The sequence below is a fragment of the Microtus oregoni genome, unplaced genomic scaffold (assembly GCF_018167655.1).
Source record: "Microtus oregoni isolate MIOR12 unplaced genomic scaffold, Mior012 000000F_ref0000247, whole genome shotgun sequence".
Classification (NCBI taxonomy): domain Eukaryota; kingdom Metazoa; phylum Chordata; class Mammalia; order Rodentia; family Cricetidae; genus Microtus; species Microtus oregoni.
The window spans coordinates 68,701,512-68,725,768 of NW_024543059.1; the positions used below are offsets into that span (position 1 = coordinate 68,701,512).

The 24,257-nt window shown below is 41.2% G+C and overlaps 1 protein-coding gene across 2 annotated transcripts in view; it reads right to left on the bottom strand.

Annotated features, from left to right (window-relative positions):
- Positions 1-24,257, bottom strand: part of Ppp3ca (protein phosphatase 3 catalytic subunit alpha) — a 276,261-nt gene that overhangs the window by 135,118 nt on the left and 116,886 nt on the right. For both annotated transcript variants that reach the window (XM_041659798.1, XM_041659788.1), the window contains exon 2: positions 4,898-5,098. In XM_041659798.1, coding sequence (XP_041515732.1) covers positions 4,898-5,098 — 201 coding nt within the window. The remainder of the gene's footprint in view (positions 1-4,897; positions 5,099-24,257) is intronic.

The window sequence follows — 24,257 nt, forward strand, 5'->3', positions numbered from 1 at the left end:
ATGAACAATCTTACCTCAGTCAGGATTCCTTTTATGGATACTTGTTTGTAAAACACAAATTAAATATTAGTTTGAAAGTCAACATAAACAATCACTCTTTAAAAGGCTCTGTAATGAAAAAAAAAATCAGAGCCATTCTCCCTTCTCTGGCAAAATCAGGGAGTAGAAAGGGTGGCTGACCACTCTTTCCCCCTGGCTCGTCCCTACACACCCTCCATATCCCTTTTGGGATGCTAGCCTTGCTATGAACCCTGCTCCAACACACCTCTTGCTGGCCTATTTCCTGCTGCCAATACAACACTGACCCAGATCACGCTACACCTCTGTCCCTTGCCCACCCAAACCAAACTACGAGTTTCTATGAACATACCTTGCTATGATACAAGTTTATGCTGTTATTGGCTAGCCAGAAGTCTACTCCACAGCCTTTTCGTACAGTAAAACGACATAGGGACTGAGTCACACATCAGATAAGCTGCCACACTTTCTGAGTTCTTCCTACAGTTATGTTCTGGTGTCTATAACATTATCCCACTCCTCTCCTATAGCTCTTAAAAATGACAACGTGACACCTGCGGTGTGCTTTGTTTGCATCCTTGAAGGTCCCTGGCAATCTGAACCTTCTCAAACGGTTCTAGTCCATATCTAGCACAAGTTGAGTCCCAGTTACGTGTTGTATTTTTATTTTGCTGTGTCTTAGTTCAGCTCAATGGACAGTGTCTCGGGAACTACTGCTATTAAGAAGATGAGAAAGAGATGGGCGTGGAGTTAGCTATATTAACAAGTGGAGGCCACGGCCTTTAGTTTAATCAGTGCTTTGATGTGTCTATCTTTGGGCAAACACTGTTTCCTGCTAGAGCCTGTGTCCTTGAAGGACAGAAACCAGCCCTTACTCACAAAGTGCACATTCCACTATACCAGAAGTAGACACCCAACCTATTACACTGAATGTCCAAACTGGGTAATCACACTAATATCTGGCTATATTTTAAAAAAAAAAAAGGTATCATGTATATATTTGCAAAGGAACAGCAATAGAACACAACCTAACTTTCAGAAGAAAGTCAAAAGAAAAATGATTTCCTTCTTCAAATGACTCTACCAAGAAAACAGACTCTTCAAAACTTATCTTCAGTATTATTATTAGAATTTTCATTCTAATCAGACAATTTAACTTAGGAAAAGGAGCGGGGCTTTTTTTTTTTTTTAATACCCTCCCCTCCTTTGTCTAGCTTGGGAAACCACAGAAGGGTTGCTTGCTTTCCTAAGTCTCCAGTCCAAATGGCACCCTTCAGGAAGACACAGCAGGACGCTTCCTGCCACTTCTGACTTCTCCAAAACAGAATGTACATTTTAAAAGAAGAAATACCAAATAAGCACAAACTGTGGCATATTATATAGACATTGTGTGTGTGTGTGTGTGTGTGTGTATGATGTTTACATGTGTATGTATGTATGGATGGATGGATCAATATCCAGATTGCTAACAGCCAGGACACCACTGGTTCTGGGGTTCAACCCAAATCAGCAAACGATGAGTAAACCATGGCAGATGTCAGGACCACTCTGCCCTACACAAAATGTCCTTTTTGTTAATAAAAAGCACAAAAGATGCAAAAAAGCCAAGGGCCAGCAAACACTGTATACAATATTTACAAATAAAATATTTGCCACTTGCTTTGTTTTGAGTTCTTACTGGTCTTCTATACTAAACGTGGAATTACACATATGCACATACATGTATCCATAAACATGAGATATAAACATATCACACACACACAATTACATATAAATGAACCTAAGAAAAATGAAAAAATAAACACCTTAGAAATTAGGTTTCAAGCCTTTGTCTCCCCAAAACTCATTTATCTCCCCTTTATCTTTTCTCACAGCTTCCCACTCACCTACTCCTTGCCTGCCTTTGTTCTCTCCTTTGTCTCTGAATTTTTTCACAGGTGGTCTTTTATATATATAATCAGAATTATATAAAGAACACTTTATCATGAAATTTTTCAAGTATAAACTAAATCTACTTTGCTGATTCAATTATCTAAACAAATAAACCCTTAGTTAAAATATAAACATCTGGCCAGCTCAGTTGTCCAAATAAAGTAAAATCTCAGAATACAACAACCAGATGCCATAAAACATTATCAAGTCTTAAGTCAAGACTCAGGACCCCTCTTTTTAGAAGGCTTGTTGGGAGAGGTATTCTAGATTTTGGAGTATTTGCAGGGACTACACTGGTTGAATATCCCTAATCCAAAATCTGAAAGCTGACACGTTCTGGTTTCTTGACTGTCTGGATGATCCCCTGTTACTCGGAGGGCTTCAGATTTGAGAGGATTCTAGATGCCAAGTAATGGCTATTTCACTTTTATTCCGAAACACGAAGCAAAGCGTCAGCATTTTCTTGAACAGCATGCCCTGCTTTTCTTTTCCAATTTCGCCCATTTTTATGCTGCTGTTCAGAAAGTCGTGTGTTGGAGTTTGTTCCTTATTGTAGCTGCTGTGGTCTGAACACTTAGGTCTCCCCCGGATTCCTGGGTTGAAATCTAATACACAATAGCAGAGACTCAGGGAGGGTGCATGAAAGGGGCTCTACAGTAACTGGAAATGGAATCAGTGTCTATAGACTGAGGCCACTTCCTTCTCCCATGTAAGGACACAGGCGAAGCCATTGTCTGTGAACCACGGAACAGGCCCTAACCAGGAGACATTAAATCTGTCAATGCCATGATCTTGAACTTCTCAGGCCTTTGTATTGTGAGAAATTGACTTCTGTTGCTTATGAAAGAGTTGCCTTCGGAAACTGTTGTATAGCAGCTTAGGCAGACAAAGACATTGGCTTTCTAGTGAATTAAACATGAAAATGTTTCTCCCCTTTACCTAAATGCTATAATAAATCCTTTTTACCCGCCCTCTTTGCCACTATTATTTCATCTTTACATTAAGGGCAAAAAGGAGTAGAGACCTCTCCAAGGATACCTGCTAGAGGTTCTACAAGATCCTGCCTTCATCTCAAAATACAAACACCCCCCTAAGAAAAACTGTATCCTGCTGCACTTCTGTATTGACTACAAAGCTTTTTCTACCTCACCTGAAGTTATAGGTAACTGATTGTTGATTTCCACACATCTTCATATCTGTGTTCTGGAAACTGTTACAATGTCACCTGGAACCTCTCTAGAGAGGCCAGGTGTGTTCTTCACAGAATCAAGGAGTGAAGGTCCTTAGACTATATACAGGATTAGGTCTCACGGATAAAAACTCAGGAACCCAGTTTTTAGGCAATCTGTGCTTTCTTCCAGGCCAAGCTAATCAAACAAGGATGGCTGAGCCACGCCAGAAAACACATTCCCCTAAACATTTATTTTACGTTCCCTTCAAGCTGTAATTATCACCTCCATCAACACCTACTGGGCTCACTGGTGAATTTAACACGAAATCTTCACTGGAAGCTGGACATTATCATGGGAAAGGAAGGAAAAGTAAACCTAATAAAATATCATGTCATTTATTCTTGTTGTTGACAAACAAATGGAATCATAAAGATATTAGCTAATGTACACACACAGTCATTAATATACAGGAGGCAATTACAATCAAGCTCTGAGATGCTTCTGCTGCTGGAAACTCTTAACCAGCCTTTAAATACTGATTTTATTTCATGTTATTTTTAGGGTTTCGGCACTGGAGAAAGCCCAGCACCATCACGTCTTTTGTATCATTACGAAGAGATAACACTGGATTCTATCTGATAATATGGAAACCAAGGTTTACTCTGATGTGCACACAGTAGGTTGATGGCTTGACTGAGTGACAATGGCCCAATAGAGGGCTAATACCAATAGGACAAATGCTTCCTGCTGTCTAAATGTACAGGATCATCACTGAAACTGCTAACCGAAAACCAACTGTGGATAATGTCCATTTCTTTGGACTAGGGGTCCTCAAGAAGACCTTTTCCATTGGCAACGGTCAATTCTTATAAGCAAGGAAACACATTGCTCTACGAACAGCCACATGCAAGTATGTTCTTCAAGAACAATAGCAAAAGCATATGAGCATCCAGAAGATGAAAAACACGAAGGTATATGAAACACTTTCAATGTCTTTCTTTCAAATATTTTGCACTGAAATGTTTTCCCTTGACAAGTTAAAAATATTTTTTTAAAAAATAAACATTCTTAATGTCACTGAAAATCAAAGCCTGCACTTTCAGCATATACACAACAGATTAAATTATCTAGGTGTTAGATGTTCTGTTTGTAATAAGATTTAATTCTTATGACATAAGAGCGGCATACTCACAGCAAAATACACATCTTTCTAAGAAGAGCGACAGAACAGACACATTCAGGAAGTAAACCCCAGGCATGAACACCGTAGGAAGGAGACCACCTTGGCCTCCTTGGTCTAAGCAGTGCTTCTCACACTCTAACGTGGGCCAGAACAACTCAGGGGACTTAAACAAAACATGGAATGCTGGGTCTAACCTGGGGATGCTGATTCAACAGCTGTAGGGCAGAGCCTGAGAACCTACATTCTAGCAGTTCCCGGGTGCTAAGAGCACCTTTCACTCCATTTCACTTGGACATGGCTGCCACCCCTGTGGAAGGCTGAGGACACTCTGTCTAACTTTCCCTTGGGGTAGGGTTTCTGCTGACAAAACACTGTCAATTAACTGTATTTACATCACTTCTGAGATCACAGTAACTCAATTTTGCAGACAATCAGTGAAAATAAAAATGTTTCTATGCACAGACAAATCTTTAATCCCCTAGGGAAGCCCAGATGAAGTGCAAGGCACCTAAAGGCTCACTGGTGGGTAGGACCTTGATTTACTATTCTCCACAGGGCTTGGTGCAGAGTGGCTTCCACACCAGGGCCTTACCTGTGACTGGGGCATCAATATCCAGCAAGTTCTTTTCCTGTCGAAGAATCGAAGCACCCTCTGTGATTATTCTCAAGGCGACACTCTCTTCCAGCCTGCCCTCCTTCATGAGATGTGCTTTTAAGATATCCACACGCGGCTTCCCATCATTATCAAACACTTCCTTCGCTGTCAGCCGGTGACTTGGCGGAAACGGAACAGCTGAAAGGGGCAAAGTTGAAAGGTTACGTTAACCAACGCACGCCCACAGCAGGCAGATGCCCACCGAATAACTACTCCATTGCTAACCAGCTAGTGCTGTATTTAATTCATTCTCGAATTAAAACTCAAGCAAGAATTAAAGGATGCCTTCTTCCTTTGATTCTAGAAATAATTAGCGGCCGTGGAAAACGGCATATGGTTCTTCTCTGTCAGTACTATTGTTCACGTAGGAAAGATCCTGATTGATTTTCTTTAATCTTTAAGGAGAAAACTTCCTGTTAGGCAACCACTGATTCCATAAATAAAAACTGATCCTAAACTTCCGCTTGTAATCCACCCCAGCAAAGATGGCTCTGCTCTGCTAGGGCCAATGGGAAGGATAAGACAACTCAGCAAGTTTGTCTATGGCCACTGAGGTGTCTTCGCTGAGCCCAACTCCGACTATTAACTACAAAGCAAAAGATGCGAAACGCACTGAAACTTGAACAGGAAGGTAAAATTTACGTTTGAGATTATGTCTACAACTCAGCCCACCACACATCTCCCTCACAAACTTGAAGACCTGAGCTCAACTTCCAATACCCATTTCTAAGAGGCCATGAACAGTGGTGATGTGTGCTTGAAATTTTAGCCCTGGGGAGGCAGACACAGGTAGATTCTAGGGTTCGGAGATGACTGGGCAGCCTAACCTGTGTGTCCCGGGTCCTGGTAAAAGAATAACTCTCAACATGCTAGACTGAGAGCCTACTGAGGAACAACACCAGGGTCTGACCTCTGGTCTCGTGCACATATGTGCACATTCGCGCGCGCGCGCACACACACACACACACACACACACACACATTAAAAAAAAAGAGTACTGAGGCGACATTACAAAGGACGAGGAAGGAAGTAGTGAGGTAGCTCAATGGGCAGAGCAATGCAGTGTAAGCAGCAGGACCTACACTAGGAATCCCCAGCACCCACAGAAAAGCCAGGCCTGCTCATTCATCTGGAACTCTGCAAGAGGAGGCAGGAAAGAAAGGCAACTTGCTGGAGCTCAAAGGCCAGTCACTCTAGCCAAAGGGGCAAGCTCTAGGCTCAGTGAGTGACAATATCTCTCAAAAAAATAAGGGGGAGAGGGACAGAAGACCTCTGACATTGCCCTTTGGCTCATACTAGTATGTGTACACATATTCATGCACACGTACGTACACTGCACACACAGATATTAATATGAACACAGACACACAATACATAGATGCATTTTTTAAAGGGGGAGATGGTGTCAGAGGAAAAAAACAGAAAAACACCATGAAGGCAAATATTATGATTGCTTAGATAAAAGAAACAAAAAACCCAGTCCCTCTTCCATCTACCCATTGTGCATCTGTACAAGGAGCATTTCTCTCACAGATACTCCATTCTAACATCTGCCGAACACCTGCCCTAAAGCTAACATCTGCTAAACACCTGTCCTAGAGCTAACATCTGCTGAACACCTGTCACAGGCTCCCTCTGCCACCGTGTGTTCACCAAGTCCTAGAGCTAACATCTGCTGAACACCTGTCCTAGAGCTAACATCTGTTGAGCACCTGCCCCAAGATCCCTCTGCCACCATGTGTTCACCAAGTCCTAGAGCTAACACCTGCCACAGGCTCACTCTGCCACCGCGTGTTCACCAAGTCCTAAAGCTAGTATCTGCTGAACACTTGCCCTAGCGCTAACATCTGCTGAACACCTGCCCCAGGACTCCTTTTCCACAGTGTGTTCACCGAGTCCTAGAGGTGCCAGGATGTTCAAAGATCCACTGTCAGGGATGATGTCATGAATTCTAACAAACAGGCCACGAGCTGCTTTAAAAGCTCACTATTTGTCTGTTTTCACATGAGAACTCGCTCACTGAACAACTCAGAACCATCATCAGTAGAACCTGCCTGGGCCGTAGCCACTATGCCAGGCTCCTAAGAGCATATTCATTAAGACCATTCTCTCAGCAAAAAACATTGATTTCAAGAAAAACAAACAAGAAACCCCTTCTCCTACTGCACAATATACCTCCTCAAAGAAGAAGCAAGACTTATGTAGACACATGCTAAGAAATATGTCAATCTAACAGCCTAAGCTTGTTACCAGGATGAAATTGTAAACACTTAAAAAAAAAAACAGGAAATGAACTTTTTCCTGTGGACACAACCATGGCTTTTCTCACAGACCAACCATTACACCCATCAGACAATGCTAAGTAATGAAGAGTCAGACAGACTCCATGGGTGAGCAGGAAAGAGGCTTTTGGTCCCAGCCCGGTGAACATAAGCCTTAGCTCTGAAATCTTAGCCCTCTGACCTTGGAAGAGTTAAATAACCTCCTCTGGCTTCAGTTCCCTCGCCTGCACAGTGGGATTATATGCATCTGCAGAGTGTTATAATAACTAAAGCAAATAGTAAGAATGGCACCTCACAGCCACAGTGCTGTTATTTTACACCAGGCACGGCGTCGTTAATAATATCAGACACAATGAGAAAACTGTGAGACTCATAAAGCCTAAGTCCATGTGTTTATGTATCAACTCATTGAGTCCCCAGAACATTAATGTGTGGGAGAGACCTGAGGTTCAAGAGTATTAAGCACTTTGCCCGAGATAATCACCTTCTGATTTGTGTGTAAACGCACCTCCTTTAAACCTCGGCACTCTGATGCCACGATACTCAAGTTAATAACTAAACTACACTGCTTCCCACAAAGTACTGGAGACAGCACATACTCATTAAAAAACAATCAGCAGATCACGGTTTCAAAACTGAAATTCCGAGACAAGAGGTGTTTCTTGTAGATAATCAGTTTTTCTGTGACAAAATAGTTTTTTTTTTTATATTCTAAGGGCTATATTGGACTGTTCGATAATAGACAAATCTGAATGCTAAAGCATAATCATTCCTCCAGGAAGAGGAAAGGAGGATACTAGGTCATGAAGCTTAGAAGTTCTCTTGCCATTTGGTGCCTGGCCCTCGCCAGTACTTCTTGACTAGATGTTTGTTAGGAAGATGTAGAGGCCTTGGGAGATAGGTCGAGCGTGGCCTGGAAGAAGCCTGAGCTAGCTCAGGCGCGCCAACAGAAGGCAGGTGCTCCTTCAAGGCGGGATCCATCAGATCCGCTGAGCTGCCAGTCAGACTGGCAGTGAACTGAAATCAGTGATCCCCAGGTCCCAGTGAGAGGATTCCTAGCTGAAATGACAAGGTGGCCAGTTCCGAAGGAACGACACAGAGGCTGAACTCTGCCCTAAGTGGGCACTCAAATTATGTGCACACATCCAGGGATAGACAAAGCACAGAGACATTTCAACAGCCACATTTTTGATGAGACAGCATCTCACTTTGTAGTCATGCCAGTCTGGAACATACAGAGATCTGGCTGCCTCTGTCTCCCGAATGGTAAAGAGATGTGGCATGACACACGGCAACAACTACCTTTTATAACCTGAGACTTTCTGTATGTTTTGAGGTTCACAGATAGCTTACTGACCATTCTTCAAAGTGACTAAGTCATAAGTCAAGGGGACATCTGTTAAATAGAAGGGTGTAGAAGGGGAGACTTCAAAAAGGTCCTTGGCGTAATGGCAAGAGCTGGCTTTTAAAATAAACATCATTCCCCAAGGCGCGAGTTAGGCAACTGTGAAGGTTGAAGTGGTTCTGCGAAGCTGTCAGACAGACAGACAAACAGACACACAGGAGGGAAGGCGGGTGCCTGTCAGGCGGATGAAAGTGACGACCTCATTAAACTAATGTAGAGCAAAGGATTCAAGCAGAAAGCTGCACAGCATCTAAGGTGCTGAGACACAAGGGAAGAAAACCTAGGACAGAGTCCTCTTTGGGATCTGACGTTCTCTCAGAGCTGGGCTCTCTTCTCTCCATGGCCAAGATCAGCGTAACAACAGAGTTTTCCATACTTCATTGTAAACTTTTCCTATTTTATTTAGGTGTGTGTGTGTGTGTGTGTGCATGTGCATGCGCGCGCACGCTCGTGCGTGCAAAAAAGAGAGTGTGTGCTCACAAACTCACAGAGGTCAGAGGATAATACCTTTGGGGATCTCCTTCCTCCCATGAGTGGGTTCCAGGGATTGAACTCAGGTTACCCTGCTTGGGCACCAGTGCCATTTAGCCACTGGGCTTGACTGAAGTAAAGCCACCCATTCTGAGGTTTAGGTGCTGTGTCCAAACAAACTGTATCAGCAGGAGGAGGGGAGAGGAACACAGCCAATAGTAGACGGCGTTTCCCATTGGCTGAGAGGAACACTAATGCGGCCTGGCCTCTCAGCAGGTTAGACAGATGGCAAGGCCTGTGGGAGGCTAGCTGGGCTGCCATGATGCCAATCACGATACGCAGGGGGGCTGAAGGCCAGGCAGAAGTTTTCCAGCACAAAAATAAGAGTGGACTAATATTTGTGTATTTGTGCACCTTTTGGCTTCACAGAAAAAAAAAAAAAAACAGCCTCACAAAGGTCACATTTATTTGCTTTCTCTCTTCACCTAGAGCCCTACATGCAGACCTTTGCCAAACGTTGAGCAAAAGCTATTTGGACCAGAGAATCCCATGTGCCTGGAAAATGTTTTTTCCCATTAACTCATTGCTCATTGTGAAAGCGGCTGTGTTTAGCATAATAAACTTGTTCTCCCTCCTTCCTTTACTTTGAGTATTGCAGTCAATTGCTTTCTTTGATATGTACTGGACCCGGAGAAGTGGAGTGTCTGGGTGCTACGAAAACTTATCAACAGCGGCTGTGATTTCAGTTGTTCTTTCTGAGAAAATTTTCTTATAATTGCATTAAATGTGGAATAATCTTATAACGCTTCTTAGAAACATCCTAGAGAGAAATAGGAACATCCAGCTTTGTCTAACTTCATCATATCTTCAGACTGGTAACATGACAAACACTAGGTACAACGTGGGATGAAAGATGATGCAATTCTATCGTTACTAAGATAAAACTGCATTAAGGTCATTTTGGTAGACTAGGATCATGCTCTTGTATCACAAATGGAGCAGGCCTGGTAGGTCCATCTCCAATGGCCAAGATCTAATTGTTTCTTTTTCATTTGTTGATTCCACCAGGGCTCAGCTGTATGCTATGGAGAAAAGTTCATAAAATGGTGACAAGAGAAAATCATGGATTTCAGAGAAATATTCTGCCAGCTGACTTGTTTTTTAACCCTTAAGAGGTATCACACCTGAAAACCCAAACACTACAAATCCCCAAAGGAGAAAGGGCCGAAACCCAGCAAGCTTGTTTGCTCTTCCACTTCCCTAGCAAAACACGGAGGACACGCGGGAGACCCGACTGACTCAGCAGCTGAGGGCACATGCTGCTCCCCCAGAGCACAGTTCAGCTCTCAGCATGCACACGCAGCAGCACACGACTGCATGCAACTTCCGCTCCAGAGGATCTGACGCCCTCCTCTTGAAGGTGGTGCATGAAAACGACTCACGTAGAGACGAGCAGGCTCACACACATACACACAAATAATAACACAAACCCCCTGGGCTTCTGCTCTGCTTTCTTTTTTATGTATAGAACATAGGAAATCACTTCTCTTTAGCTGTTGCACAAGCTCTAGCTCCAAGCTAACTGGTTACCCTTCATTAAGGGCTCTTTAAAGCAAACTAGAAAGTATTCATTCAACACTGACCTACTAATATTGGACCAGAGTATAGTAAAATACAAACAGGGGATGAGGATACCCATCATCAAAAGGCTCTTCAGTGGTCAAACCAGTGCTGTCATCAAGGCATTCTGATTCCTCCAATAGTCTCTTGACCTTGAGATGGGCACAGTTCACCACGGTACTGAGTCATAGGTGTTTGGAGAGTGGGACCAAGACATGCTGGAAATCTACAATAAGCCCTGTATTTCGAAGATAAAGTGCGTGTTTGTGGGCCTGTGTCTTAGCTACTTCCCCATCACTGTGATAAGACACCCTGGCAGAGCAATTTAAGGGAGGAAGGTTTTATTATTTCTACTTACAATTACAAAGGGAGGCAGTTCATCCTGGCTGGGATAACATAGCAGTGTGTGTGTGTGTGTGTGTGTGTGCGCGCGCATGCATGCATGCATGCATGCACACACGCGCATGCATGCACACACATGCACATACTCGTGTGTAATATATCATTAGTATTTACTTAATTTTAAAATGTTTATTTCATAACATAAATATAATAAAGTGCTAAAATCCACCCCCTCTATTTCTTCTTACTTTTTAAAGGTGCAGATACTAAAATATTTACAATCACATATACAACTATCATATGCACACACACTGAACAGGCATTCATACACATTCCTCTTGTATATGCTTCTTCTTTCTCTGCCTCCTTTTCAGGATCATGAACCCCATGCAGAGCTCTCAGCTAACTGACAGCCAGGCAGAGGCACTATTTTTCATAAGAGAATCCCTAGCAATATCAGTGTGAAGACCAGCTTGAGACCCACTCGTCTCCAGCATCAGCTAAAACATATAGAATACCAGCTCCCTTTGTCTCCCCACCCCTGCTGCCAACAGACGCCACAGCAGCGGATCAGGGAGAGCAGGTGAAATGTCATTGCAAGTCCAGACACGTTTGTCTCATCCCTCTCTAAAACCAGAACACGCACACCAAGAGCCCTTGTCCCATAATTCATGTCGTGGTGACTCTGCAAAAGGGCTGTCAAAGACACTTAGGTCAGTGCACGTTAAGAAAACAGCTTAAGGCTATCACATGTCCCACACAACTTAAAACACATTCTGGCCTGACCTCCTTAGATTGGCACTCGAATCGTATGGGCATTTGTGTAAGTCACCAACCTCTGTTCTAATCAAAGGCTGGCAGAAGAGAAAGACAGGGCTCTCCAAGGGGACATGGGCAGGGCAGTTCACATTTCCTACTTGCTCAGTCATCAATCCAAGGCAACTGACAAAGTCGAGTTGCTCGCAGAGCCAGCTTCCCCTTTTCCGAGAGCTAACTCAGACACAGACAGTAAGAAAACAACAGATGAACTGCACTCACGCGGGCAGAAAGGTTTGTGACCTTTGAGGCTAACCTTAATCAGCAACTCTTTTTCACCCTAGCCTGGGCCGTGCATCCTGTAAACAACCTTACAATGTCCTTTGCAAACAGGACATTCTTAAGGAACCATGTAAACCAGACAATATTTGTACTTATTCTTTAAACTTTGTTTAATCTTTGAGCCTGCTTATAAATTATACCCTTTGGGCAACACAACTTCCAAAGTAAACATATATGTCGAGTTGGGTTCCCTTGCTTCTGATGACAAAATTAGATTAACGATCTAATCAGTCACAGGAATGTATGAACTAGGTAGGCATTAGCTAAGAGGCCAGTCAGTGAGGAGGGTGGGGGAAATGAGCAATAGACAACAAGCTGAACTGTCTGCCACAGACTGTGGACCTGACGCTGTGGCGCACAATAGCTTTGGTTGGAGGCATGGAAAACCTGTTAGGAAGCAGAGCTAAGGAAGAAATGAAGAGACAAAAAGAAAGCAGGTAAAGAGGATTCCAAAGGGCCCTCCTCTTGATGAAAAGGTGTAATAGTGACCTGGTTTTTAGACGAATCTAGACTAAAACGAACTATGTTAAGGTAATAAAAGAGTGAGCTTTGGTAAGTTTATCTATTTGAAAATACAAAGTGTCAGTTAGTGCACATAAAGGCACCCTGCTGTGGGCCACCACACACCATCAGGACGCAAAACCCGATCCTAATCAGAACAAGGAGGGAAGGGACATGACAAGGGAGGTTCTTGGGACTTCCGGCTGTTTCGGGTTCTCATGCTGAGTGATATGGCTTGACTTACAGAGAGCTTTAAACAATTCTCAGTTCATCTGTGCATGGAGTTATGTGTTTACAAAGATAAACAAACCATGACCACGGGAGGAAACTAGACCCAAAGAGAACTATATGAACATACTTAACAGGGTTCTACCTGAATCTCTCATACTGGCTCTGATTTCTTGGCTTGTCTGAAAGTGTCAGGCTTTCACTGGAGATACTAATGTCTGTCAAATCAAAGTATACCTGCCTAAACTTTAAGTTTTCCTTAAGATTAGAAAGAAAAGGTTCTCCACAGACATTTAAATAAAAACCCCACTTACTAAAACCCTGGAGTTTTCATCCCTGCTGCCACTAACCTAACCATTCTCAACAAGACCTTCTTCATCCAGCTCCTCTAAGGACCACCCACACATCCCTGAGACTTAAAATATTGTCCATCAACACACATCTGTCCAGATCACTTCCCCAGCAATCTAAAGACCTCCTTCAGTTTTCCTGGTTGTTGGCATGCATATACAACACAATGGGGTTTTATACAAAAGCTCAAGAGCTTCATAAAAGGGTACAATGGTACTCAAAGCATTTACTGAAACAAGCAATTTTCCTTTCTCCTCTGGCTTACAAACTATACATTATACACAGTACATTTTGACCCCAACTCCAAAATGTTAATAGAGACGTCCTGAAATAGAACAACTCTTTGAGGGTAGAAATGGACCAGAAGAGAAGAAATGGAGGGGGGAAGCAAAGAACAACATAGAACGGTAAAATAAATGTATGAAAATGTCATAAGGAAACCTATTACTTTGTATGCCAACCAAAACTTAATTTTTAAAAATCAGATAGTAAATGAAAAAAATTACAATTTCACCAAAACTGAATAGTTAAAGAAAATGAGCAAGAGAACTCCACAAAAACAATACTTCTACACCTTGGATTTCAAAGGAATTTTCATTAAAATATGACTATTTCTGTCTACTACTCATCCTTCAAACATATTTGTATGTGCTCAACACCATGTCCTAACGACACAACAAGCGACAGTCCACACTGTCTCTATCTGCAGTTTGGAGAGGTTCTATTCAAAAGAACTTTAATATTTGATCATTACCCGGTTTATTACATTACAACTGCAAATGGTTTATACAATAACTATGTAATAATGACTCAACAGGATTATTTTATGAAAAAGGTCTATTGTAGCAGTTTTGAAATATTTCAGTATTATTGAAAAGCTTAAGAGTGAATTTGGACATTTTATTGTTACTAAAATCTATATACACAAGACCAATGACTTGATATGGTTAATTAGTTACAAATGATTTTATATATGGATATAAGTTTATCTGTTGATTTTGAAATACTGTATTAGTTTTCTTTTCTTTTCTTTTTTTTTTTTTGACAGAGTTTCTCTGTAGAGCTCTGGCTGTTTGGAACTCACTTGGTAGAGCAGGCTGACCTTGAACTCACAGAGCCCCGCCTGCCTCTGCCCCTCAATTGCTGGGATTAAAGGCATGTGCCACCTCCACCCAGCTTTGATTTTCTAATTTAATAATTTTTGAAGAAATATTACAAGTTTTAGTAAGGACTGAAGCCAAATTTGATTCTTTATAAATAAAATATAGAATTGCAAAGTTGTTTTTATGAGCCTATGCTACAGTGAGTTTTAAGATATTTTGTATCTGTATTCATTTATGTCAGGAAATAGCCCAGCTATACTGGACTCAGTGCTAAGTGAAAAACATACAGAATATTCTAGCAAATGGTATTCATATTCATTTCTAGAGTAGCAAACTTAAAGTAATGCAAAAATTTCTCTTCACTGAGATGAATGCAAGGAGAGAAACTTTTAATAATTTATTTTGAGACAAAAGAGCAGGCTAAGAAGTAAAGAAAGGCAATGCCACTGAGCCAGAAGACGCAAGTACAATCCCCAGGATCCACATGGCAGAATGACAGAGTAAGTCCTCCAAATTGTTCTCTGACCTGTATACATACACTGTGGCATACACACACAATGTAAAAAAAATATAGTTTTGCTTCAAACTTTCCTCTCTATTTTCTTTAGACAAATATGTCACAGGAGGAGATTAAAATCATGAAATAAACAAGAAAATATACTTGAAGACAAGGTGAATGTATTTCTCAAAGGAGTGAATCCTTTGAGCATAGTAATGACCCCTCAGAAATGAAGTTCACCTGGGATTCTGAAACTTGCCTAACCCAATGCGTGCTTTACCATGCAGAAATCCTCAACTCAACAGCTCAAAACATGAAACAGGAGAAAAGACTACCTCAATTCAAGTTGAAAATAAGAAATTATAACATTAAATACCTAGCAATATGAATTTTAGAAATCTTAGAAATTAAAATAGACGTTTCTTGCATCATATAAAATAAAATCTTTTCCCACTCGGGATGCTCACATTCACTTAACTTCTAACACTATACATTTCCTGCACCATCATGCTTGCCTATGGCCCAATACCCTGAGATTAAAGCACCTACAAACATCACAATTTTTAATGAGTAAATTTCTCTTGTTGGAAAAGCTCTTGAAAATGTCCCTAAATGATAACATCATTTCTAAGTAGATTTAAGAATGCCATAACTTTTGCGTATGTGCAAAAAACAAACCCTCATAGAACACTTTTTTTTTTTTTTAATGTATCACAGGGACGAAAGGATTGAAATAGTTTGCCTCATCATCAGGCATTCTCCAGAGAGCCAAGCACAGAGCTAAATCCCCCAAGTGAACCTGATTCCCTCCTACCCTGCCTTGGCCAACCCTTCTCCCAGGAGGCTCTATAGCAGCTTGCAAGAAAACACAGGCCCTGGGGGCACCTCCCTGGGAGGAATGCTTACATTGCTTTCCTCGGGTGAGTAGGTCTTTTCTCATCCACTGTATTCAGGCTATTTCTAAGAACCTCTCAACCATCTGAGAAACACAGAACACGCAGGAGGCTTCAACGGTCTCATTTTTCTGCATATACATATTTAAACATTATGATATTTCAACAAGATCACTAAACTGTATTCCGTTATTCCATTCATACACATTCTTTTTTGTTTTGTTTTGCTTTTTCATCCTAGAAGACAGAAAGTGAGAAGTTCCTTGGTAAAATTGTAACTGTATACATTCCCAGACATAATGCAAGTGTATCCTCTACATTAAAAAACAAACAAAAACACCTGGAAAGGTAAAAACGGATTGTTGGAATTACAATGTCATGTGAAAATTTATACATAAAACAAAGGAGTTAGCCGAGGAGTCGACAGCTCATCACTGCTTAGCAAACAACAATAATCAAGCAGAAGGATTTACAATAAAATCTGTGTGTCTGGAGCAGAGCCTTGATGTCTGATCAATAGTCAACCAATGTGTTTTTGATCAATGAAACGCTGGATAGATTGTTCTCAATTTAGATAACATTCTTGAGGTGCTACAAACAAGATGAGTAAATAGAAACAAAACGTGACTTGGTTCAAATCGGAAAGTAACTTTGAGAAATGACAGTCAAAGGTCAAAATAGCTCAGGAACGGGAACTCATTTGGTTCGTGTTTCTGAAGGAACTCATACCAAGGAAGAGACTGTCTGTACCATATAGGGGATGGGTGCAGGGTCAGACTGCAGATAACACAGTCTGTGAGTGATGGATACAAAATCAAAAGGAGAAACAGGGCAAAGCACATGGATATGGAGTGGATATGGAAAGGTGGTAACAGGTAAAATCTAGCTTCTACTATGTAGAATATAAAATGAATCTATTAACCAGAACTGCAGTCCTGTGCCTTCAAAAATGCTCCCAAGATGCCATCTCCTAGAACTTCAAAAAGCATTTCAAATACTTCAGTAAGAAACATTTAGTAGTTAATAAAATTTTTATTATCAATACGGTTTTATTGCTGTTGTAAATTTAATGAACTAATTCTCTCTCAGCACCCCAATATATCAGAAGTAACTCAAGGACAAAAGCCTCTTGTCCCCCACTTTTGTACCTGCAAAACAGGCTACCAGTGACAAATCAGAAAGAGTCTTCATCTTAGAAGCAGGGTCTACCGAAGAATTCACTGTGAAATGCAGAGTCACGCTAACAAACACAACGTGATGAGGAGAACAGCACAACTCCCGTGATACATGGGAGTGGAGAAATCATCACGATTGAGTGTAGACGTGAGTACCCACAAACACAGCAGGAGACATCACAGCGTGAGCTGCTCCTGTCTGGGATTTTCCTAGAGTCCCCTCCAGCACACAGAAGCACTGTGGCTCAGAGTTTCTTCGGAGCTGTTCTTCTCAATACCCCATTGGCCCACATGACTAGCCCATGCCTAGAGATAGGCAACAACCAATGGGCAAAATCCATGCTCCTCAGCCTCCAGAAAAGGGAGAGGCCATTTCAGGATACGCAAAGCAAAAGAAATGGGAGCCTGGAATTGGTTGAGTATACAGGTTATACATTTCTATGTTCACCGTGCTCTTAAGGGCCACCAAGGCACTCCCATGGTGTCCCTGACGGTAAACATGCCACATTCTGTGATGATAGCTTATTCTACATTACTACATGGAGTATCCTGATGCAAAGACAGGCAAGCAGGTAACAGCACTTTAATACACTATCATTAAAATAAACTCTAAATGACGTCCTGCAGCAAGATTTCATAGTGGCTAAAGGATCTTGACATCGTGTCTGATAACCTGAGTTCAATCCCTGGGACCCCCGTGGCAGAAAAAGACAAGACTCCTGCAAGCTGCCCTCTGAGTTCCACACGGATGCCCTGGCATGTGTGTGCATGCACCACTTACATACATGCTAACTAAGTGTAAAACTTGAGTTAATATGAATATTTAAAAAGAGGTATGTCCTAGTTATATAAAGCTTTTAACCTTTAGCTTGAGGGGGTCAGACGAGGGCATCAGATCCCTGGGAACTGGAGTTAAAGATGGTTGTGAGCTGCTATGTAGGGACTAGGAATCAAACCTGGATCCTCTGCAAGAGCAGCAAGCGCTCTTAACTGCTGAGCCAACTCTACTGCTGCTCAGGTGTATGTATTTTAAATCTGCAGGGCACACTCATTCTCTAAATACTGCCAAAGGAAAAGTCTCGCAATCTGTCCAAACAAAACATATATGAGTGCGAATACAAACAAAATACATGGGACAGTGAAAGTAAAAGATTTCCATGAGAAGACAAAATTGACAGAAAATACTGCTTCTTCCAACTAGATTGGTATGTGTTGATTTTTATGATATTCACTATAACATAGAAATAATTAAATTTATATTTTCATCACAGAGATACCAACTTCCAAAGTATTAAAATTTGTATTAAAATACAAAGAGAATTTCAACACTCCAATGTTTTTATGAAGTTTAGCTTATTAAGATGTGAGAGAGAGTGTGTGTGTGTGTGTGTGTGTGTGTGTGTGTGTGTGTGTTAAAGCAAAATCCTCCATAGCATAAGTTTTACTAGAACAATCAATCCCTCATAGGCAATGGCTATAGTGACTCCCCACACAGCCAAGGGGGACCCAATTATCACTTTCACCAAATGATAAACAAAACAATAATCAGTCACCCAACATCTTCTGAATTCCCACACCACTAGATACTAATTACCCTGAGGGTTTCTTGCCCAGGGGACAGAAAAAAGTGTGTCCCAGCAGCAGAAACAGAGAGCTGAAGATTTACAGGCCATGAAGATGCATTTTAAAAATACAGCTGCTGTCTTTCTCTTCTGGTAAATAACTTTCCCAACGAAGACAGAGCTATTAAATAAGCATTAATAAGGAAACACAGAATGAGCTGTTTGCTACGGACACCATCAATTAGCCACAAAGTCTCAGACCCACTTTTGTTCACGAGTAACAAAAGCAGAAAGACGTAAACAATTTCATGGCCACGATTTATATTTATGCTGGAAAAGCTGCCTTAGAAAGGTCAGGAGCCAATAAAAATCTGCTAAGATTGATTTTGTGAAAGTTACTGAGAACAGCTATCTACAACCATGAAATACCTAAAGCAGGATTACTACAGGATCGCAAACTAACACAAAGCAAAAACTGCACAATTTCTTTTTAAAAAGTAAGTATTCCGAAAGATAATAATTTGTTGAAAAAAAGAATGATTGGGTGAAGCCTCAAGTAAATAAAGGGTTTAGAGGGTTTGGTTTCCACTGCGATTTCTTGTTCTATACAGATTTCTAGAAGGAAGTCACTTAGCAAACTCTAAAGAGTCCATGAACCTAGAGGACTTTAAGTTCGCTCCACCAGGCTTGCTTCATCATCACCATGGCAACCATCTCGCCTGCTTTCTCGGTTATACTCTAGTCCGTATTATTTCAATAATGGCTGGACAACTGCTCCACATGGCAACGTTACCTCCTCATAACTAACTGCCCCTACTCTCACAGGGAAAGGTCGGCTGCCCTGGGCTATCCAGTGCGCCAGTTAGTAACTCCATGAATTCATGCGCATTGCTTCAAGTCTTTCAGAGACACTTCAGTGAAGGGCAAGGAGTATCACCTCGGAATCCAGACTGCTTAGGGAAACTGCATCATCTCAAACAGTCTAACCATTCTGAACTACAGTTGCCTTTTTGTAAGCGGAACATTAAACAAATGGATATCTGTAAAATGCTTGTGCATGATTTGCATAGAAATACTCTCTCTGTATTCCTTGTGAGTAGCCAATGTCTTGCTTACTTCCCTCATCAAGCGACCTCAGAACGATTCCTATTCAAATGCCACGTCCAAAAATAAGCTGCCTTTCTCTATAAATGCTCCACAGGCTTAAATTATCAAATATTCAATAAAATAACCTATGGTCACCAGTTTTCTTTAATTTGTGTTTGATCTGGCTTTTTGCTTTTGTTTTAAAACAGAAAGCAATTGCTGCCTCCATTAATTTTCTTATCTTTCATATTCATAAGACATTCCACAAGTGGCTGGGCCAGCCCTAAACTATTTTAATATGCAGAAAGTTCAACTGTACTCCTAAGGATCATTCAATTTCACCCCCAAGTTTCCAATTGAAAACACAATTAAGGAACAAAGAGAACAGGATGCAGCAGGAATAATAGCAATAACGCCAAATAATCTAGTAGTAATCAATAACATTTTGGATAACGTCTAGATATTCAGACTGCTATTTCATTGGCACACCATGAGAATATGAAGCAGGTCACATTTTCCTATTTTTCTTACATAAGAGATGAAGTTACCAAGTTCACATTGGCAAGAAGGAGAGGAAGCCAGGGCACCCAGCACAATCACTATTCCAAGTGCTGTGTCCTTAACTCTATCACATCTTTACATAAACTGACTTAAACACAAGTCTACAGAGAACTAAGGGTGGCCTGAAGAAGGAACGCACTTGGCTTTCAGCTTTCCTGAAAAACGTCCTTTCCCTCTGCCGAGTTTACCGTTCCTTCCCACCCTGGCAGACAGGGTGCTTCCCAAATCAGTTGTGCATCGATTAACCCACATATGCTTCCCACTTCCCTGAGTGAGTCTTTAACACAACGACATCTATGCTGAATGCAGATGACTCCTTCCACAGTTTACTTGGCTCTTGTTTTCTTGAATATTGGCACTCCGTTCAGGAGGAAATTCATATATATATAATCATATATCATGATCAATAACTGCTTCAATACTCAGCTTACAAATGACACTGTTTTGCTTTCATTTGGTCTCTGACGGGCTGATCCACAGGTAAGCACATCCTTTGGGATCATACCAACCAGCTTGGCTACCAAAGAAGATTCAGTATTTTCCGTCTCTGCTAGGTACTACCTCATCGACAGGCCTATAATTTTGTTAAAGTACACCTCTTCTAGACTTAGTCCTTAAAAGCTTTTTAGCCAACCTGTTGTTGACAATATCGAGCAATATGGAGCAGAATCCAAGCTCTAAATGCAGCGAGGTGCAGTGGTTATTAGTTCTGAATTATGTAATTGCTACGCTCACATTTGGGCTAGACAAGGCTATGTCCTTGAGAAAACCCTTATGAAACCAGTTCCCACAGCCTACACAGGGGAAATGGGATCGTTTCTCTGAAAAGATGACAGGATGTCGCAAAGGCAGAGTTGCCTCAAGTGCTCAGTGCAGCACTTGGTAGAAAGAATGAACTCAACTGGTTAAGTACGTACACTTTTTGCTATTTGTTTTTCTCGAGCTTCAGTGAATTCCCACTGGTTCTGTTTGCTCTGGAGGCCAGCAGTTTGTTGTGTAATTGAAAATTCTCATTACCCTTGACGTATTTACAACTCAAAAAATCTGACCACTGTATAAACATTTGCACCGTCAAAAGTAGCTTAAAGGCAAAGAACTTACCTTGAAAACAGTCACTCAAAATGAATGATCCCCAAATTGTTGGCTAATCAGTACTACTATCTATGTTCATTGGCAAATAAGAAAACTATGCTGTGTGTATTGTGACTTCAGAGGAGTGTTTCAAGGCACAACATACAGACATATACACACACACAACACAAAGAGAGAGAGAGACAGAGACAGACTGACTTACTGACTGGCTATCGGGCTTGCTAGATTTTACATATAGACACATATTCCTGAACTATAGTGTTGGGTTATAATTTGTATAAAATATAAAGCCAAGACATAAAGATACAAAAATGTTCTAAAAGAGAGATACAATAACGTGTTAAACATATTCTGTAACATTTGTTAAACATGGCTAATGGGGCTTACTAACTGCAGCATGGTTGTCAGATGATAGGCATCTTTGTGATTATGTTGGAGGGTAATGAATACGATCAAATTTCCCAACTTTTTTCTCATAAAACTCTGTCAATATGACACACGTTTACAATGTGCTTCAAGAAAACCTACACAAATTAACCGATTATACTGACAAAGATGTTAGTTCATGATATCATGAATTCTTAGTAATAGGATAAGAAAAACTAGTCAAGAGAGTTTACTCAAAATCACAAATGAATTCTATCAATTAGCAGCAGTTTAAAAGGTCAGCTTATGTCTAATGTCTATGTATTCAGCCACACACTGTTCTGTCATGCAACAAAGGATGATTGGCCCCACTGGTAGAGCACCTACTTGGCATATATGAGGTCCTGGGCTTGACTCTCATACTACACACACTAAAAGGCTTAATAACACTTACTAAACACAATCAACAGTATCTATTTAGCTGTACACGGTGACAGCCATAGAATGTTCATTTAAGTTGATATGATCTGAAAGCACAGAGCAATATGTGGTATCTTTAAAACTGTAATAGCTTTAAGATAACATAACATAAGCTCTTAATCTTTGATTTCTCTTCAAAAAAAAACACCTTATGACTAGAACATTTCCAAGGTCAGTAAAGTTGACTTTTAGGACAATATTCATGTATGCTTCACACTCGTGAGATATTCCCATGTGATAAGCAGTAATGCTCAACATTCCATAGCTTAAGAAACGAATTTGTATTACATGTATCCTGTGAATTCAGGAGGTAACCTCCAGGCTTGAGCTGAAAATACCCACGCAATGCCTGCAAACAGAAGGCTCTGAGAGGCGGTTGCATTCATCTTTCCAAGACTAGTTAAAAATGAAGAAAACCTTTGGCTTTTTTTTTTTTTTTTTGACCTTGATAAAACTGCAGAAGCCACAGGCACCTCCTGTTTTTCCAGCCTTCTCCATCTGTGCTCAGGGGGCCAGGCCAACCTCCTATATCCTCACTAGAGAAAGTGATGCTCAATCAGTCATAGGTGCGTCCCACCAATTACAGCGGACGTCTCTCCAATAAGAGACTTGCTTCCTTTTGACGTTAGGGTCTTTTATTGTGCAGACTGGGCTCCAAGAATATGTTTGTCCTAAGGATCCCAGACATCCAGCATCTGAACTCAAATCTCCTTGCAGCTATACAATTCATCTCAATGTAAAGCCTTTCCTTATCTGCAACATGGGGATTATCATGGCATAAACATCTCGTCAGGATGGAGTAAGAATACATATCACATAACATCTTAGGGCAACAGCAACACCCATCTTCCACTAAGTGCTGTGAAATATTTACCGCTAGCAATTACTAGAGTCGATAAAATGAGACCAAACACGGACAAAAAAAAAAATGTAGCATCTCCCTGTGCTGTGATTCAATAGAAAAAATATCAGGAATCATCAGGGGCCAACATCCAGGGATGCCCTGTGCCCAGCCAGAGACACTGACACGCAGAATTGAGAGGGAGATCTTGACCTGCCTATTTAGGTACACAAAACCTGAGATCACACTGGGGAATTTTACTTTTTCATAGCAAGGTGATGCATGATAACTGCTCTTCTCAGACTGCTGCATTCTGAGACGTCATTTACAATACATTAACTGGCAGGACTAGCCACTAAAATCACTGGTGACGTCTCCTGGAAAACTTAAACCAAACAAGAATGAACGCAAAGGGCCAAATTTGGCTACAACAGTCTCATTTGGTAAGTTCTGACGGCTGACACAGACACCCAGACTGGACACACACCCACACTGTCTTTCCTGGTGTTCAGTGAGGTGAGGTTGACTGCTGGAAAGTCATTTAATCAAGAGGGAGACTGAAATAATAACGTCTGCAGCTGACAACATAAACAGCCACACAGCCACACACTGCTAGAGTCATCCAACAGGCACGTGTTCTCAAACCGGAGAGTGTGCGTCTCAAAAATTTCCATAAACAGAAAACAGTTTAGCCAAGAAAAAAATAATCAAACTATAAAAGAATATAGACTTGTTTAAGCAATGTGAATGTTCAGAGCTAATGGCGGAGGAGGTGGCCCAGTTGCTGAAGGGTTTGAGTTGCAATTCTGATAAATCCCCTAGGCTCCATGTAAATGTTGGCTGCAGTAACTTGCATGTGTTACCCCCGTGGTCCTGTGAGAAGATAGGAGGAGAAGACAGAAGAACAGCCAGGTCACAAGCCAGCGTGTCTAGCCTAAGTACAAAGCAACAAACAAGTCGCAGTGCCTCACTGAAGGTGGAAGAAAAAGGTGACACCTGAACTTGTCCTCCGACATCCACTGTCACATGCTGGTTCAGGTGCACCTGCACTCACAGATGCAATGCATGTGATCCTGAGTGTACACACACAGACAAAACACACATGCACACGTACACGCACACACACACACAGAGAAACACATATATGTAATTGTGCAGGGTGCTAATAACAGAATGTTATGATTTTTATGCATTATATTAATTTCTCTAAAATTTCCCATTGCTAAATGAATCAATAAATGTTTTCTCCACTATTCTTAACCTTCCAGCTTCCTACTAAGCAAAACAATGTTTTCTGAATTAGTTATGGTTCAAGCATATTTTTCTTTTTCTTGGCATTTC